We start from the raw sequence: 19,544 nt of genomic DNA, 5'->3' as shown, positions 1-19,544 counted from the left end.
AGGGGAATTTCCTAGGAATCTCTTCAAAAGATAGGAGATTAATAATATTGGTCTTACAAGTTTTTACTTAATTTTAGATAATTTCATTCTATCATCCCTCAGTTTAAAAATCTCTCAAATAACATTAACACTTGGAAACAAGCTTTTCTCTCTCTCTTTTTTTTTTTAATGAACGATGGGAGAAAACACCTATAGTTCTATCCTGACTACCCTAGCCATAACCGTATCTTGATGCACAGAAATGGTACATAAAGTGTGAAGAATAAATCAATTCCTAGACACATTTTACAGGACTTTCCTAAATTAGGTCATGACAACTTTAAAGGTCAAATAAAGGCAAAACCACTTTCATTCTTAGTGCCCAGGCATCATACAGCTCCTTCCAGTGAGCTCTGAAACTTCCCCTCAACAATAAAGCTCACACTCAGGACTCAGATGAGAAACTAAAAGGGAAAAGGAACTGTCACGTAGGTAAAATTAAGAAAAGCATGATTCTGCCCATCACTAAAGGACATTGAGGGCCAGGTTTAAAGTCCTGCTGTGTTTTTTTAAGGAGCAAGAGAAGGTAGCTTGACAGATGTAATATTCCCTTTCCATAAAGGAGGCTCTCACCAAAGACCCCAATCCACCACAGTACAGGCAGTTAGAGCAAACATATTTTCAGCAGAAGGAGAGTCTCAAACACAGCAATAATTATGTCACTCTCCTGCTTCAAATCCTTCTAGAAGTCTGCAATATCCACAGAATTAAATTTAAAAAAAAAACCCATTACTATGGTGTACAATTATGAGTTCTTCATAACCTGTAAACCTACGTACCACAAGAACCTGTTCTCTTCCCACACGGCATATGTTCTTGTCCAGAGTTTCCCAAGGTTTGTAGGTCAATTAAGTTTGGAGACAGAAGATTAAACAGAGTTTAAAAGGATTCCTTACTGTAGGGCCCCTCCAAGCTTTTAATTTGTTGATGCGCGCCATCCAGCTCCCAGAATTTCCCGTGAACACCTCACTGGAGCAGCCGCTTCAAACCCTGCCTCTTCTCTACATGCCACCCTCTTAAGTCTTCCTTCTTCTGCACATCAGGAAGATACTGCTTCTCTCCTCACTGTCTTCCCTCTTACTGCCCTCCCCCCCTCAGCTCCTAGGGATCTGGCTTCTGCCTCTGTCAGGCCACAGACTGCAGTTCTCGAAATGTGTCACCTCGTCTTGGGTCCCTTCACCGGTGCACCCAGGGCCCCTCCCACACCTTTCCCCACCCCTCTCGACTTAGCTGACTACTTCTTTTGAAAATTAAAAATACAGAAAGACAAAAACATAGAATAAAAAACAAATACTTAAATTCCTGTTAATCAGTCAGAAGGACAACCATTAGACTATGCTGACAATGCCATGTTTGTCTTTTTTTTAATAAAAGAACAAAACAGGGTAATGATGAAGTATCCTTTGATTTCTAGTGACAAAACGATCCCACGCCTCCTCTCCCCAAAGGCAAGCACACTTATGGTGTACTGCACATCCTTCTAGAATCCACTTTTATATTTTTACACACAGATGTATGTATTCATGAACAATAAAGATCGTGAAGTTTTACAAAAACACTTAGCACAATGACATCATACAATAGGTATAATTTATCAACTTTCTTTTTCACTCAACAAGATCTACCCATACTGACATTCAGTAAGATCTACCAACATTGATTTCACTGATCTATCAAAATGGATCCTCTTGCTTCTACTGCTACCTCCAGTTATTGAAACCAGGCCCTGTCTCTAAGTGCTCCGCATGTGTTATCTTACTTACCCCTCCCGACAACCCACTGAGAAGATGCTCCCAATGCCCACAGCTGGCACAGGGCAGGGATGGCACTTCACCGATCTGGCCAAGTCCAAGGCTGTGCCCTTCACCCCTGTGCTAAGGTGCCCTCTTCCTATCAATAGCCAATGCAGCGCCTTCTGTGCCAGGTGTTTTGTATGTATTATGTCTCTTAATCCTCTGAACCACCCCAGGTATGAAGTACAAATGATTATCCTCATTATAGAAATGAAGCAACTTGGACTGGAGAAGGTGCTAGAGCTTTGGTGTGAACCATGACTATCCAGCTTCAGAGTCCAAGTTCTTAGCCACTGGGCTAAATTTCAGATTTACTTTAAAAAAATAAAAAGTTGAAGATGAGATGAGAAAGGTGGGCTGGCATGAGATGGTGAGAGACTTGAACGCCCAGGTCGGCAGTATCGGTTGACTGGGTACATGGTGTTAGTCCAGTGTCACTAGTCCCTGATCACACGGTGGCAGAGCAGCCTGGGAACAGGGAAACGATACTCACGGTCATGGACCTTATAGCAGTGCTTCTGCAAGCGCTGGACGTCCCACTCCTCCAGCACGCCGTGAGTCATCAGCAGCTGCAGGAACCGCCGGTGGACATCAGTCATGACGCCCATTCTCCTCGTGCTGCCCTGCATGGATGGAGGAACTAAAAAAGAAGCAAAGGCAATCCAGTCATGTCTGAGCACCAAAAGCAACGTTCCACGGTCCGTTCCAATTTACATTAACAGATAAAAGTTTGTTATGGTTTTTAAAATCTAGTTCATCACGCTGAATAGTACAAAGATGAAAAGGACACGAGTCAGGGGTGAGGCAAATTAGTACTGGGCAGTGGTGAGAAGTATGGACTCTGGAAGCAGCCAGAAAGCCTGGATTCACAGGCCGCTCCACCACGGAGGTGTGTGAAACGGGGACACTTAACCTCCACGTGCTTCAGTTTCTGATTTGTTAAGTGAGAATAGTGATAGAAACGTCTTCACTAGAATTACTATGAGGATTAAATGAGTAAATACACATAAAAGCCTATAACACTATAAGTGGAGTATAACCTTTAAAAATTGTGAATCACTCTGTTGTACACCTGAAACTTACATAATATTGTGTATCAACTATACCTCAATAAAAAAATACATATAAGAGCCTGGTAACAGACTAGACACTAAAAAAAAATTTGAGCTATTTTTACTAGTAGACTTCTGGGTCTGAAACTTGGCTCAGCCTCCTACCAGATCTATGGCCTGGGATAAATTTAGCTGAGGCCCCATTTCTCACTATAAAATCAGAATAACTTTCACTGCTTAGAGAACTACTAGTAAACACTTAATAAATGCTAGTTTCCTTCTCCTTTCCCAAACCACTAATAAAACAACTGTCATGCTAGGACTGCAAGGTGTTTTTCAACATCTCCTGCTCTCTACTAAAACGCTAACTTTCCACAAAGATCAGAGCTGATAAAAGGACTGCACAAGCCCTGATCAAAAAGCCTTCCCCGGGCTTCCCTGGTGGCACAGTGGTTGAGAGTCCGCCTGCTGATGCAGTGGACGCGGGTTCGTGCCCCGGTCTGGGAAGATCCCACATGCCGCGGAGCGGCTGGGCCCGTGAGCCATGGCCGCTGAGCCTGCGCATCCGGAGCCTGTGCTCCGCAACGGGAGAGGCCACAACAGTGAGAGGCCCGCGTACCGCAAAAAAAAAAAAAAAAAAAAAAAAAAAAAAAAAGCCTGCCCCTGCCACAGAGAGGTGGCGCAGTGCAGCAGCTAAGACCTGAGGGCGAGAACTAGACAGGTAGCTTTGAGACCTGTGCCTGCCAGACCCGCCTGATCTTAAGAATCACCTAACCTGCGTATTAAAAATGCAGACCCCCAGGTCTTTTCTGGAGGTTCTGACTGCAGAGGGGCTTGAAATTCTGAGGTTTTAACATCCACTTCAGGTGATGCCATGATCTTATACGAAAGTCGCTGTTACCTTAAGCAAATATAACACAGACACATTTTTAGCTAATATGCTTAATCTCAGTCTTTTCTTCTATAAAATGGGGATAATACGATCTTTAAAGAATAAAATGCAGTTTAAATGAGATATGACTACCAAGGATTTGCCAAGAACTAGCTCTAGGAGATTCGCAAAAAGGCTAGTTACTGCTCTTTTTAAATGGCATCATCAGCTGGGCCTCAGAGCTGGGAAGATGCACCATCTCATGACCGGCTTCTCTGACTGCCTGCTAGCCCTCCTCGAGAATATCTCACCAGCATCTCAACCTCAACCAATCCTAAACCAGACTCATCTCCTCCTTCCTCAACCCCTTCCTCCCCCCGAGTCCTCTTCGAGAATCATCTGGTTTGGGTGTTACAGTCCACGCAGACATACAGACACCACAGACCTGAGCATCAAACCCTGATCATCCTCTCCTCTGAGGCTGACTAGATCCAGCCAGTCCCCAAGTCCTGCCAAGTCTATTTCCTATCACTAGGATCAGGTACCTTCATTCATCCATTCTATTTTTAGGTATTGAGTACCCCTTATTTGCCAGTGATTGTTCCAGACACAAGAACAGAATACGCTGGGCTGAGGAATTTGGACTTTTACCCTAGAAACTCTGGAGATTCAGGCTTTCCAAACTAAGGGTCTTTAAGTAGATGACAGAGCCAGGCTGTTAAACCAGATCAAAAACTTGTCAAATTGAATCATTAATAAAACCTAGCTATATGACATAGAAGTTACCTCTAAAACATAAGAATGCCAAAAAATTTACAGTAAAAGGATAGGAAAATATACACTCTGTGAACTAACCAAAAGACAGCTGATGTGGCTATATCAATATGACACAAAATAGACTTAAAGGCAGAAAGCATTACTAGAGATAAGGATGGTCCCCATAAAATGATAAGAAGGTTCAGTTCCAAAGAAGCCATAACAATTTTAAATATTTAAGCACATAATAACAGAACCTCAAAACAGTTAACAGACCTACAAAAATAAACATACAAATCCATAACCATAGTGGGAGATTCTAAGATATCCCTCTCCATCATTGATAAATGAACAAAAAAATGTTGTAGAGAGAAGATTTGTAAAACACAACAAAAAACTTAATCTGATGGACATGTATAAAACATTGTACTCAACAGCTACAGAATACACAATCTTCAAGCATACCTGGAACAATTTTGCAAATTGCCACATATGGGTCAGAAAGCAAGTCTTAGCGAACTGTAAAAGACTGGTCTCATACAGAACATGTTCTCTGACTGCAATGCAATAAAGGTGGGAACCAGAAAACAGAAAGAAAAGTAGAAAAACTGTTTAAAATTTAAGAAACACACAGGTAGAGTAATGAATAATGGGTGATAATGGTACAGAAATGGACAAATAAGGCCAATGGAACAGAATAGACAACTAAGAAATAGAAATGGGGCCCCGCATACCGCAAAAAAAAAAAAAAGAAATAGAAATGTATACATATATGGATACTTGGTATGTTGAAGAAATGGAACTCCAGATCAAAGCAGACTTTTCAATGAAAGGTGCCAGAACAACCCATTATTCATATGTGAAAAAAAATAAAACTAGACCCTTCCTTCACATTATGCACAAAACTCAATTCTTGAGGATTAAGGTCATAAGAAAGGAAACACAATAAAACTTTTAGACAATATAGGAGTATATCTTTATGACCCAAAGGTAGGGAAAGCAGAATTTCTTTAAAAGATATGAAAAGTACAAACCATAAAAGAATATACTGATAAATCCGATTTTGTTAAAATTAAGAACCTCTGTTCATCAAAAATACAGAAAGTGGGGGAGAGAGAGACAGAGACAGAGAGACAAAAGACAAGCTCAAACTGGAAGGTATCTGAAACACATTTAAGCCACACACAAAAGATTCAGAATATATAAAGAAATCTTACAAATCAGTAAGGGGAAGGCAATGTAAGAGAAAAATGAGCAAGAGAAAATTTATGAAAAGAATGCACAAATGACTAATAAATACATAAAGAAATGTTCAATGTCATCAGGCAAATGAGTATTAAAACCATAGTGATTAATATCTTACCCGTCACCAGAAAGGCATACATTCTTAAGAATGGCTGAGGCTGAAACTTTCATCCACTGCTGGTAGAGTATAAGCCCTTATAACCACTTCAGACATTGATTTGATACGACTAAAAATCTGATATCCCCAGAAATCTACTATTAGGTATATACCTTACAGAAACTTCCACGTTTACCCCAGGAAGTATGTTTATGAAGCATGATGTAATAGCAAAAATCTGGCAACAGTATAAGTGCCAGTCAACTGAAGAACACCTACATAAAGCCTTTCTAATCATACCATGGAATTCAAAACAGCAATGAAGTAGAGCTACTCATAGTAACATGGATGCATCTCATAAATGTAATGTTATGCGCAAAAATCAAGTCACACAAAATATATATTTGGATCCCATTTATATAAAATCTAAAAACTAGCAAAACCGTACACTGCATTCATGAGCGATACATAGATACTAAAAAGTACAAGGAAAAACAAGGGAATGATAACACAATATTCAGGGCAGTAGTTATCTGTAGGGAGGGAAGAAAATGATTCAGTGGCGGCTTTGAGGATATGACAATGTACTATTTCTTAACTTGGTGGTGTGTGGATGGTGTTCACTGTACTTTTGTTCTTCAAACTTATATCACACATTTTTATAGGTGGGTAACTTATCTTAATAAAAAAAAAGAAAATTATATAAGTATGTTAAGGAACAGCCAAAATAAATGTTAATAAGGAGGTATAGAACAGTATACAATGCTATAATTTGGGAGAAAGGGGTGGGAAAATGAGGGTGAAAGATACTTATAGGCTTGTTTATGCAGAGAAGTCAGTAGTCTCTATGAAAGGGGGGGGGTGTATCACCATTCAAATAATTTAAAAATAGAAATATTTGTGGAATAAGCAAATCTCAAACATAACTATCTGTGCCAAGTGCTAGACACAGTATTAATGTTCCACATTCACAGTCTCATTTCATCCTCCCCAGAACCTTATGAGGAAAGCATTACTGACCCCATTTTACAGATGAGGAAACTGAGGCTGAGAGGGCACAAGGCGACACAGCGTTAGTGATGGAGACAGGGAAGTGACCATACAAAAGCAGGGTGAGGAACTGTGGCAGCCTCAGTCCGAATTAGTGAGAAATATGAGTGAACGATAAAATTATGATCCAGATCCCTTATCTGCAATTTTCAAATCTCGAAAGATCTCAAAACTAATCTTTTAAGTTTCAAAACCTGACCTAAGGTGAGACTATTTATGGTTGTTGTTTACCCCTTTCGCGTAAATATGCACATATTTAGCTGTGAGAAAAGTAATGTATTTGATCACAAGACATTGCCCCAGACCCCGCTGAAGATATGACAGAACATATAATATATGCGCCATATTACCTTTCGAAAATCCGAGAAATTCGGGATTCTGAACACATCCAGCCTCAGGGCTTTAAAATAAGGGGCTGTGGACTTGTACAAAGTAAGAAGTTCTGTACCCAAAATAGAGGGGAAGCACAGAGGCCGGCGAGACTAAGAGGGTGGTCAGTGAAGGCCCTATTTTACGTATTCAGTGTAGACAGAATTTTGTATTTTGCTTTTTCAACTAATATTATGATTTAAAGTATTTTTTCACCTCATATTACGTTTTTAAAATGTCTGTCTGCGTGTGATGGACGAGCTTCCGGTCTACCTAGCTCTGCCGCCCCTCACGGGGCCTCAGTTTCCCCATCAGGAATTGAGAAGCCCCAGTCCCCGGGCCTCGGAGCCACACTGTGGCACAGCACGCGGACCGACCCCCGGGGCCTGACCCCCCCACCGGCCGTCCGCCCCTCGCCTTCCTGAGCGACACTCTTCCTTCCCTGTCAGCCTCGCGCCCCCGCGCCCCGATTACCCACCACAGCGCTCAAGCACAGCCCACACTGCCGGCGGCGAAGGCGAAAAGGCGGGCTCGGCCCCTCCCTCGGGGCGGGGCTAACGCGGACGCGGCGCTCCCATTGGTGACTGTGGCAGATTTGTCCCTCCCACCGGGTGACTCACTTCCTGTTCTCCAGCCCGCGCCGTTGCCTTGGAATCGCGGGATCCGTCCGTGAGGGCGGGAGTTAGCGCATCTAAGCGGCTCTCGGTACCTTACAGGAAAGGGCTTCCGCTTCTCGTCCTCCGCCTCCCGCTCCGCAGTGGCACTACGCGGCCCAAAAGGGGGAAGAGCAAGAATGCAGTATGCCCTCTTCAATGGGCGCGATTCCGTGGGCACAAGTTAGTGCCCCGTCCCGGGCCTCAGTTTTCCCATCTGTAGAACTGACAGTGTGGCCTCATGGTCAAGAAAGAGGCCTCTGTTGTCTTATAGAGTGCGCTAGAATCCTGACTGTCACTTACTAGTTGCCAGATCTTGGGCAAGTCATGGAGCTGCACTGAGCCTCAGGTTCTTCTTCTGTCTAGTAGGGATAATAATAGTCCCTATGAAATAGTGTGTTTGTGAGGTTTTAAGAGATAATGGGACATGGAAGTGCTGATTAAATGTTAGCTACTGTCCTACCTGGGCATTGTTGTGAGAAGTAAATGAAGTTATTAACAGAGGTGAATGGACTGTTTTGCGTCTCCAGGGCACTCATTTTACAAACGTTTGTATTCCAGTCCCTGGTCTGAGAGCTGGTCGTACAGTCTAGCAGGGGCAACAGGTAACAGGTAACTAATTATAGACCAGTAGAAAGTGCAAGTGTCAATCCCTGTGATGATATCTTCAAGTCCCTACTTGGCCGGTTACCACTCCTGTGGTCTTGGGCAACTTCTCAGTCTCTCTGGACCTCAGTTTTCTCATCTACTGCGGGAGGAAACCAGCAGAGTACTGTGGTTAAAAACTTGAGCTCTGGAGCTGGACTGTCTGGACTTCAAACCTGGTTCTTAAACTCAGAATCTCTGAGACCCAGGGCAAAGTACTGAAGCTCTCTGCCTCAGTTTGCTGCCTCTATAAAGCAGGATAATAATAGCACTTTGTTGATAGGATTGTTGTGAAGATTGAATGAGTTAATACATGCAAACCACTCAGAGGTGTGTCTGGCACATAGTAAATCCTCAATAAATGTGAACTTCCATTACTAATACAGTACCTTGTAAATTGTCCTAGGGGCAGTCGAATAAGAAAAGAACAGCCCTAATGAGACCATCCATGTTTTATTTACTCTGCACAGTTTTGGCAAACTTTCAATTCATAACCTATATTTAAAGTTGAGGCATTTCACGTAAAACCCTAGGGTATCTGACAGCTCTTGAAAAATGGGGCACTGTAGTGGCAATCAGCCAGCATTCTCCCATGGCAGTGCTTGTTCGGAGCTTGGTAGAGACTGCACCCCTTCGTAATGAATTGTGTGTTTTCCTGGTGTGTGGAGGGATAAAAACTGAGGACCACGAGTAGAAAACGCTGGGGACATTTCAGGATCAAAGGGACAAGAAAGAAGGTAGAAAGACCAGAAAGAGATTCAAAACAGAGTGGTATCAGGGGCAAAATAGGTAGGAGAGAGTTTTGAGAAGCAGGGAGTGGTCGGGATCTTCAGCGCTCTGGACAGGGCAAGAAAGATGTGACCCGAGTTTAGAATTTGATGGCCAGTTAGAGCCCATAGAGAGAGGAAGAAGCTAGCTTGGCCTCCAATAGGAGTGGATGCACGGAAGCTGAGGTCGGGGGTGCTGACTACTTTTCGGAAGGATGGTTTGGGAAGGGGAGACACAGGAGCAGAGGGGAAAAGTAGAATAAAAACAGGGGAGACAGGAGAGGATGGGGTCAAGGACATACGGAGACAGGATTACTTTTATCTTAAGGAGGAAGAGAGACGCTCTGAAACAGAAGGAAAGGAAGTGAAAATGTTTAAATAAAGGCTCACCCCTGATGTCTTCTCTTTTCTCCATAAATTAGCAAACTATCATTCTGCTGAATAAAGGGGCTGGGGAGATGCTAGGGGACTTGAGGGGGTCAAAAGGTTTGGAACAGAGGCCGAAGTGAGTGCAAAAGTGAGGTTCCAGCGAAGGTTGAAACCTTAAATGTGTAGACGGGACAGTCGCTTACCCGGTTCCCCTCCCCCCCATTCCCCCCCCCCCGCCCCCCCGGCCCCGCACACACACAATCTCCCGTTCGCGTGTCAGGGGCCTCAGAGCAGAAGCTAAGTGTGGATTCATCCTGGGGTGGGTCTTGGTTGGGCATATGCCACTGATTCTAGAAGGCAAAGCAACTGGAGGCGTTGGTGGGAGGGCCTTTGAAGTGATCCACCATGGTGGGCAGGCAGAGGGAGGGAGGAGGGAAAGTGCTGAGAAATTGACGTGGAGGGTACTGCAACCAGAGGCCTCAGTGTGGCAGGCTGGGTTCAGGAGGAACAAGTAGTGAGTGAGGATTAGAGTTCATGATGAGGGAGTGAGTAACCCACCACTGGGTGACTGTCCTGTTCTCTGGTTGACTCCATCCTCAGAACACAGCCCATTCTCTGGTTGACTCAGTATCTATCTAATAGGACCTTTGCGTTGTCAGGCATTGGACTGTCTGCTACAGGACAACTCTGACAGCTCAAGCATTTCTTCTAAAAGTTGACCCTAAAAGATACAAGAGCTACATGTCTGTAAATGTGTTGTATCAAAGGAGGGTAACTGAGGGCTTGGCTAAAGAGGAAGCTTGGGACCACATCATAGGCTAAGGCAGTGGGTCTTTAACCCGAGGACCACAGAAGCTCTCAGAGAGGAAGTGATGAAATCAATTTTGTACTTTAGACAAAGAACATTAGCACATCTGTTCGTTTCAAACACAGTTGAAACACTTACAGAAATTGACTATGCACTGGCCCAGCAAAGGAAGCTTAAATTCCAAAGAATCTACAGACTGTATTCACAAACCGCAACAAAGTAAAATGAAAAATCAACAACAAAAAGAGAGCCAAAAAGAAACCTATTCAACTCACAAGAATACACCTTAAATTAGTAACTGCAGTTGCTTCTCAGGAGGGGGCCAGCAAGACAAAGTGATTTGTTTTTTTATCACCTGCATCTTTTACTTATGAAAAGTAAAATTGAAAATTATAAGCATACATTTGAGTTTTATTTCTTAAGCTGGGTATTCATTATATTTTTTTTATATCTTTTTGTATTTTGAAAGATTTTATAATACATTTTTAAAACAAAAACAACAGGGACTTCCCTGGTGGCGCAGTGGTTAAGAATCCACCTGCCAATGCAGGGGACACGGGTTCGAGCCCTGGTCCAGAAGATCCCACATGCTGCAGAGCAACTAAGCCTATGTGCCACAACTACTGAGCCTGCACTCTAGAGCCCACGAGCCACAACTACTGAGCCTGCATGCCACAACTACTGAAGCCCACGCGCCTAGAGCCCGTGCTCTGCAACAAGAGAAACCACTGCAATGAGAAGCCTGCGCACCGCAGTGAAGAGTAGCCCCCTCTCTCTTCAACTAGAGAAAGCCCACGCACAGCAATGAAGACCAAATGCAGCCAAAATTTAAATAAATTAATTAATTTTTAAAAAAGAAAGAAAAAGAACATACATTTGGTAACTGAAGAATACACACGGCTTGAAAAGAAAACCAATTAAAAAATTATAAAATATTTAGAAATGAATGACAATAAAAGCCTGACATAAAACTTGTGAGACATAAAACTTGTGGGATCTAACTAAAACAACAATTAGAGGAGGGATTTATAGCCTTAAGGGTACTTATTACAAAGCAAGAAAACAAAATTTAAGTGTTGCATATAAGAGGTAGAAAAATAAAAACTGAAGAGACAACAAAAGGGAAAGCAACTTTTCAAAAGCAAAATGAGAAGAGTAAAATGAAAAACAAAAGAAAATGAAGTTGATTATGGAAATCAAAACCCGACGTTCTGTTAAAGACAAATAAAATAGACAAACTCCTAGTAAGACTGATCAAGAAAATGATACACATAGGCAATGTTATAAATGGCAGAGGAGACACCAGATAGAAAAAAATGTTAGAAAACATCGGAGTACATAATGAACAACTTTATGCCAATACATTTGAAAACCTAGATAAAAGGTAATTTTTGACAAAATTACAAAACTTGGTCCAAAAAGAAGAGAAGTAGATGAACAATCATCAATGAACTTGAAAAGGTAGTATAGAAGACTGGCTCCAACTGCCAAAATGCCTAGACCGAGATAATTTTACTGGAGTGATACACAAAAAATGCGAAAAACAAAAAACAGAACAAAACTGTATCACACAAACTGCCCTGGAATGTGAGCAAGATAGAGTAGTCGATCCAACACATTCTATGAGGCTAGTCTAAACTTGACACCAAAATGAGAACAGCAGAATTAAAGAAAATGTCAGCTCCATCTATAGTACAAACATGGTTGCAAAAACTGAGTCTCCCAGTGTATCTTCCAGAAGAGGAAATTCAAATGGCTGCAAAATGTGTAGAAAGATGTTCAACCTTATTATTACTTGGAAATAAAAACAAAGAGATACCGATTTTCCCCCATAAGAATGACAAAACGTTGCCAAGGGTGAGAGGAGACCAGTATTCTGGTACGTATATGGTGGAGTTGTAAATATTATAGCTGCTCTGGAGAGCAATTTGGTGTTACTGAAATAGAAAAAGCTCATCTATCAGCTCCACTTCTAGGAAATTAACTGGAGAAAGCTTCCCTTGGGCTCTTCAGGAGGTTTGCTGTCACAGTGTTGGCAATAGAGGAAAAAAAAGAAAACATCTTTAACAGGGAAATGAAAAAGCAAAATATTCACGTGCCATAGATAATTGTGTAACAGTAAAAAGGATGAATTGACTCAAGTATTTCCGCGGATGAATCTTAAAAGCATAGAATGGCGTGGGAAAAAAGCAAGATACAAAAGGATGCAACAGGATTAGCATTTATGCAAAATTGATGAAATGCATAATGGGAATAGTTTATATTTCCAATAGATAAATATATGCATATAAAAGTATTTTCTTTTTAAGGATTGGAAATATTATCACAAAACTGTTACTAGAGGGGCTCTAGGAAGGGGGAAGGGGTGTGGGATGAGGTCGAAAATAAAGAAGTCTTGAGGTTTATCTGTAATATGATAATCTTAAAATAATAAAACCATATATTCATATATAGAGTTTGTATAATTTTGCAAACATCCCCTTTAACAAAGGGGATAGAGGTAAATGTGCCAAAATCTTAACAGTGGTTAATGTTGGATGGTGGGAAAATGGGTGACTGTCATTTTTCTTCTCTTTCACTTTTCTGTATTTTTTTAAAATTTCTAATAGGAAGAGTGAAAATAAGAAAAAGAATGAAAACCACATTTTAATTTTTTAAAGTACATGGCAATAAAGGGAGAAGAAAGTAGAAAGGTTAAACCCTTTTCGTTTTTTCATGACAGTCCTCGGTAGCATCTGTTACTCACATAATTTGGAGATTCATTACATTTGAAGTTTGATCTGGTGGAGGTAATGGGTATGAATTTGTGGAGCAGAAAGGGAAAGTGATTCCCCTCTACTCATCCCTTATCTTAGAAGGATGGAGACAGCCCCCAAAGGTCAGCTTTAAAAATGATCCCTATTTAGAGTCCAACAGTGGACTGGGAAATGTGCTTGCTGCTGGACAGTGTAGACTGTTCAATCTTCATAAAGGGCAATTTGGCTGTGCCCATGACGAGCCTAGACATATCATGTTCTTTGACCTCATAAGTCCACTTCTAGGAATCTGAGGACATAATCAGAGACTCACACAAAGGTTAATGTACAAAGAAGTGCATCATAGCCTTAATTCCATCAGAGGAAAATAGCAACAATTTAAATGTCTCCATATAATTAAAAAGGAGAATGGTTGGCATAAGTTAAAATTCTGCAGAACATTATGCAGCCTGAAAATCATGTTTTCAAAGAATACTTGAGGTCAGAAAAAAAACACGATGCAGAATATTTTCAGAGAAAGAGAAAACTAGAGAACTAGAAGAATATATACTAAAATATTATCGGTGGATATCCCTCATTGGGGGGATTACGGGTAAATGTTTTTTCGTGTCACTTTCTTATATTTTCCAACTTTTCTCGAAAAGCATGTCTTATATTCATGAGAAATATTATTTTTCAAAATAGAGTCTGTGATCATGAAGATTTTAGATATAATGAAATTGACACTATAAAAATTGGGATCTAGTTACAGCCATATTTATCTAGCATCATCCAAGATTTGTTATACAGAAAGGAATTTTCCATATAACTAGATTATCCCTTCATACACTAACATTTTAAAAGTTTTCTCTTTTCTGTATTAATAATTCTAAAATACTTATCTGCCATTTTAAGCCAATAACGACTTTTCTTGATGAGTACAGGGAAGCTTTTGAGGACAATTACTACTTCTAGGGCTTTTTGCCTTTGCATGAAATACCCCAAGTTTGTAACTGTAGCATCAGCTGTTTACAATATTTCCATCTTCTTCCCTCAGTCAAGCTACCAGCAGTCCTAACCTCTTCTTGTAATTGCCTTCTTTTAACGTCCCCTGGCCTGAGCAAATAAATGTTGGAAAAGTGGCAAATAATAATAAGAAAGCTAAATATTAGTAAAGTGAACACATTTAGAATTTGATACACCTACTTTCTCAGGCCTCTCTTTTGCCTGTGTCTGAGTGATTTTCAGATAAGATTCAAGGTCATAGTGATTTCCTAACTGACTTAAAAAGAAAACTTATCAAAGGTTGAATTCAGGGCAAGCTGATCAAAACTCCAAATCCAGCGTGGTCTCCAGTAAGCCTTTTGAGAGCTCTTGAATCGCAGTGACTGTTCTGATCACATAAGGAACATTCTACATTTGCTCTTCCAAGGTGGTCCATGTACTAGCAGCATCAGCATCACCTGGGAGCTTGTGGGACATCTCACAGCATGAGTCTGAGGCCCCACCCTGACCTACTGGAGCAGAATCTGCATTTTAACAAGATCCCCAGCTGAATCACGAGCACATCAAAGTTTGAGCAGGACTGATTTAGAAAACATTTAAATTTATTCACACGTCCCATGGCACAGGCTCTTAAAGGTTATTCCAACAAAAGCATTTTCTCTCTCTTTTTCTCACTGGGAACAGGTTGTAAATCATTTTCACTTTACATGTGTTTCTTTTAAAAGGAAGAAAAGTGGAGAATTCCTTCTCCATGGTTCTTCCTCATGGGTTCAGCAACCTCTTGGGACACTTTTATTCTGATTTGAAAATTATTAATTCCTTTGGGAATGATAGACAAATATTTCCAAATTGCTGCTTCTCTCTTTGTCCACAATACAGTGTTAGACATCAGGATTGGGGGAGGGGTGGGATGGGGAGATGAAAAACAAAAAACCCTACATATAGTATCTGTCATGAATTAAGAGCTTAGTGAATATTATTTTTGTTCTGATGTTTCAAAAGTATTTTATTCTTTAGCACTTAATAAATTTTTGAAGTTATGAATCAATTATAATATGATCGAAAACATATATATACATATATATTGCCACCATCATCATAAAAATAGAGGTAAAATCATATTTTTAATCTCTTAATTAAAACTCACTTGAAAATAGATTTGGAAGCCAAGATTGAAAAGAATGTATCTAGTTGACTCATCAAATTTTTCATTTTCATTCAACTTTTGCATTCATCCTAGCAAATAACAAACAAAAAGCTGAAGAATCAACTCTTGCACTGAACAGGGATGAGAGCAGCTTGGGGGACCCAGCTGGCAGAAGCTATGAGGATGCAGTCAGGCTGCCATCCCTTTGGGGTTTCATGTCACCCATCTCAGGATTTGTACTGGAGGGAGAGAGCAGCTGATTGGCCCCAGTCAGGTTTTATGTCCCACCCAAGGCAGAGGTGAGTGGACAACTTGATTGACAGTTTCACCAAAAAGGAAGGAGGGGTCATCCATCCAAACAAAATTGGTGCACTGTTACAATAGAAAGGGAGGGTGCATGCAGGTGGGCAAAAACACACACCTGCTCCAGAGCTGATCCAAATACCCAAGTATTCAGGGTGGACATAATCGAGAGGTTTTAAAGAGGTGACATTCAAGATGAGCCTTGAGGATGGGATAAACGTGATGAGGAGGAAACCGAATCTAGGCCAAGTGTGGATGCAGGGGTAGTATCATCTGCAAGAAAGAGGAGACTAGTTGAGTCTGACTAGAAGTGATTTTCACTTACTTTTTCACCCCATCTTGCCAGCTTGTCTTTGCTCCACTGGGTGTCAGTTCAGGAGACACAAGCGGGTGGAGGCTGGTGGGAATGGCTCACCCTCCAACACGAGTTGGGCACCTTGGTCTTCTGTGTTGACTGAGATTCTCAGTTCTCCTCCACATGGCCTCTCCTGGGGCTCACTTACACTGCCTCGGGCGCAGTGGTCTCAGCACGGTTGGATTGCTTATCCCGTGGCTTAGGGCTACTGAGGATGTAACAGTGGAATCTGCTGGGCCGTCTTGACCCAGACTGACAGCATCAGGCCCTCTGCAATCGAAGAATTAAAGTATTTGACAGGACCCGTGCAGGTTCAGAGTGGGAGGGGGCTGCACAAGACTGTGGATCCTGGGAGATAGGCTCCATTGGGGGCCGTCTTTGGAGACCAGCTACCATGGAGGACATACCTACTCTTGGCCTTCTTACTCCCAGCCTCCAGCCTAAGGTATGTGGTGAGAAGTGGGTAACGTTGCAAGAAAGATGAGTGCAGTGAGGTCGTCTAGGCCTCAAATGTCAGCCTAAAGAGTTTAAACTTCTAAACCATAAACGAGGGAATTCCCTGGCGGTTCAGTGGTTAGGACTCTGTGCTTTCACTGCTGTGGGCCCGGGTTCAATCCCTGGTCGGGGAACTAAGATCCCAGAAGCCACATGGCATGGCCAAAAATGTTAAATTAAATAAAATAATAAAAAATAAAACATAAATGAAAATGATGGTGCTGGTTGGGGGGAGGGGGCAGGGCGAGCAGAGGTCTTTCTCTTCATGGGCCTCTTTCCAGGTTTCCTCTGTATGTCTTATTGGTCAAAACTGAATCACATCACAACCTCTTGGTGCAAAGGAGCCCAGGAAAGTGAGAATCTGTCAAAGAGGGTTAGGACTGCTGTTTCTGGCTTCAGTCAGTCATGATTCATTCTTTAGGCATGGGCCATGGCAGCTTGAATGAAGTGAGAGAGAAGAAGGGGTGCTGGGTAGGCTATAATACAGGGGCTACCACCAGCAACAAAAAGCAATTTGTTGCTTTAGTTCATATGAGAGGGAGTTAGGGCCTGGACAAGGGCAGAAGCAGCAGGGAGAGGGAAATAGGGCAGATGTGAAAATGAATCCAGGAGTGGAGTGGGCAGACCATGGTGGCTTACAGCTGTCTTTCATGAGAGAGAAGGGGAAAGAGAGAGACCGACAGACGGGGGGAGGTCAAAGATGGTGACATCATTTCCAGCTTGCTTAATTGGATGGTGACACCATTAACTGAGGCTGAGAACACAGAAGGAGAAGTAAAGTAGGAGAAAGATGATGAGTTGGTCTTAGGCATGGAGTTTGAGAGGTCTGAGAGATAGCAACAGGGGAAACGCACACAGATGGGGATCGTGAAACACTGGGACACGGAGGACTGGCAGGGCCGGATGTAGAGACAGAATTATCAACATAGAGTTGTGGTCAAAACCACACTATCAAATTATGTCTCTGTTTGTACAAGAATGCACATCTCAATACTCATAGAGCTTCCTTCTGGGAAGAGGGATTGGGCGGGTCGGGGGTGGGGGACTAGATCCAGGGGAAAACATTCACTGACTTTACATCCTTATGCATGGTTGAAGCTTTGATCACGGGCACGTATCCGATAAGGGAAAAGTAAGTTTGTAAATGAGCTGAACAAGGAGAGTGCTAGAGGGAAAAGAAGAGGACGTGGTGAATGATCCAATTTAGAGGGAAGAAGAAAGGAAAGAGAAAAAGGTGATTAGAGAGTCTGGGTGGAATCTTATAAATCAACACAGGAGAACATTTGAGGAAGAACGGGCAGCTGCAGAGGTTGGGGAGACTGCGTGGGACCTGGAGAAAGAAGGCCTTTGTGTTGAAGCTGCCATTGTTGACCCTACAAAGTTCTGTAAGTGTGGAGATGAAATATAGTCACACACACAGAACTGTGGTGACATAAGGAGAGAACACGGCAGCTCAAGAAAGCGCTGGAGACAAGTGCTGCCACAGAAATGATATTTCTTAACTATAGCAGACCTATCACACCCTTAAAATGTATGAGCCCACCCCTCCTCAAAAATTTTAGCTAGTTTTTGACCTATGGGACTCCCACACCAAGTGTTAAATAAACCTGTACAAGGCACACACCAGTTATTGCTGTAACATCCTGCATCACCATGGGACCAGTAGTTGTGGTGTAGATAGGTTGTGCATCTGTCTTTCCCACGAAATTTTTTCTAGTCACAAAATTAACCAGAAACAAGAGAAACATAACCCCTGTCTCCCCACCGACCCCTTTTCTCAGCAAAAGAGAGACAAAGTTTCCAATACAATAAAATGAATAACGTACGGAAACTAAGTTAGAAATAGTCATAACAAGGTGATGATAGGTAATGGTTTCTTTGCCCATCCATGACAGGCTGACCCCCATGTTACAATTCTGATTATGGGATGCCCCCGGATAAAATGAACAAGGCTGTGTGATCAGATTGAGCACAAACCAAGCCCGAGGAATCTGGATTATTCACTTGTGAGTGGTTCCTCCCTTCCGTCTGTATTTTCTTTTGCTGTGCGTCCACCCACTCTCCTATGGACACACTGTAGAACTGCCCATGAGGCCAACACACGTACTAGTGGACCAAGAAGCATCACCCATCTATGACCTCGATTGGCAGTCAGCTCTTGTGCTAATGTGAATCTGGGTGGGGGAGTGGAGGCTGGAGAGTAGAGGGTGTTCATTGAAAGGGCCCCAGGAGTCGCACTGCCACTTCCTTTCAACAGTTACTGAGCATAAATTTCTGTAATAATGTATTCAATGGAATACTTTCAGCTGCTCATACCAGAATCCCCAACTCAAAGTAGCCCTCATAATAAGGACATTTCAGATCCAATTTAACAAAGTGTTCTAAGATAGGAAGTTCCAGAGTTGGGGCAGCAACTCAACAATGTCATGGGGCTTCCCTGGTGGCGCAGTGGTTAAGAATCCACCTGCCAATGCAGGGGAGACGGGTTCGATTCCTGGTCTGGGAAGATCCCACATGCCATGGAGCAACAAAGCCCGTGAGCCACAACTACGGAAGCCCGCACGCCTAGAGCTCATACCCCGCAACAAGAGAAGCCACCGCAATGAGAAGCCCATGCACTGCAACCAAGAGTAGCCCCAGCTCCCCACAAATAGAGAAAGCCCGTGCACAGCAACAAAGACCCAACTCAGCCAAAAATTAATTAATTAATTAATTACTTTTAAAAAAGATGTCATCAGGGCCCCTGACCCTTGCATCTTTCTGCTCTGACATTTTCAGCATGTTGACTTTTATCCTTGCCTCTGCCCTCGTGGTCACAAGATGGCTGCCACAGCTCCAAGCGTCACCTCTCTCTATGATACTGTCCAAGGTCTCTATCTCACTGTCTTTTTATCAGAGAGGAAAATCTTTCCCAGAAGCCTCTTGCACACTTTTGTTCAAGTCCTGTTGCCCAAGATTGGGGCACAGGCTCCTGTCCCAGCTGCAAGCAA

The 19,544-nt window shown here is 42.3% G+C and overlaps 1 protein-coding gene across 4 annotated transcripts in view; it reads right to left on the bottom strand.

Annotated features, from left to right (window-relative positions):
* The window catches only part of NSMCE1 (NSE1 homolog, SMC5-SMC6 complex component), a 31,010-nt gene extending 23,140 nt beyond the window's left edge, over positions 1–7,870 (bottom strand). For 2 of the 4 annotated variants that reach the window (XM_033839125.2, XM_033839124.1), the window contains exon 1: positions 2,326–2,472. In XM_033839125.2, the coding sequence (XP_033695016.1) occupies positions 2,326–2,461 (136 nt within the window). In that variant the 5' untranslated portion in view covers positions 2,462–2,472. Of the gene's footprint in view, positions 1–2,325; positions 2,473–7,253; positions 7,352–7,750 lie in introns of those variants that run through there. The other 2 variants (XM_033839123.2, XM_033839122.2) reach the window with 2 other exon arrangements.
* Positions 7,871–19,544: the final 11,674 nt, after the last annotated feature.

The sequence above is a fragment of the Tursiops truncatus genome, chromosome 15 (genome assembly GCF_011762595.2).
Source record: "Tursiops truncatus isolate mTurTru1 chromosome 15, mTurTru1.mat.Y, whole genome shotgun sequence".
In the NCBI taxonomy this organism is placed as follows: domain Eukaryota; kingdom Metazoa; phylum Chordata; class Mammalia; order Artiodactyla; family Delphinidae; genus Tursiops; species Tursiops truncatus.
Note: the sequence above shows the minus strand (reverse complement) of the source record. Positions and strands in the feature narration are given on the sequence as shown.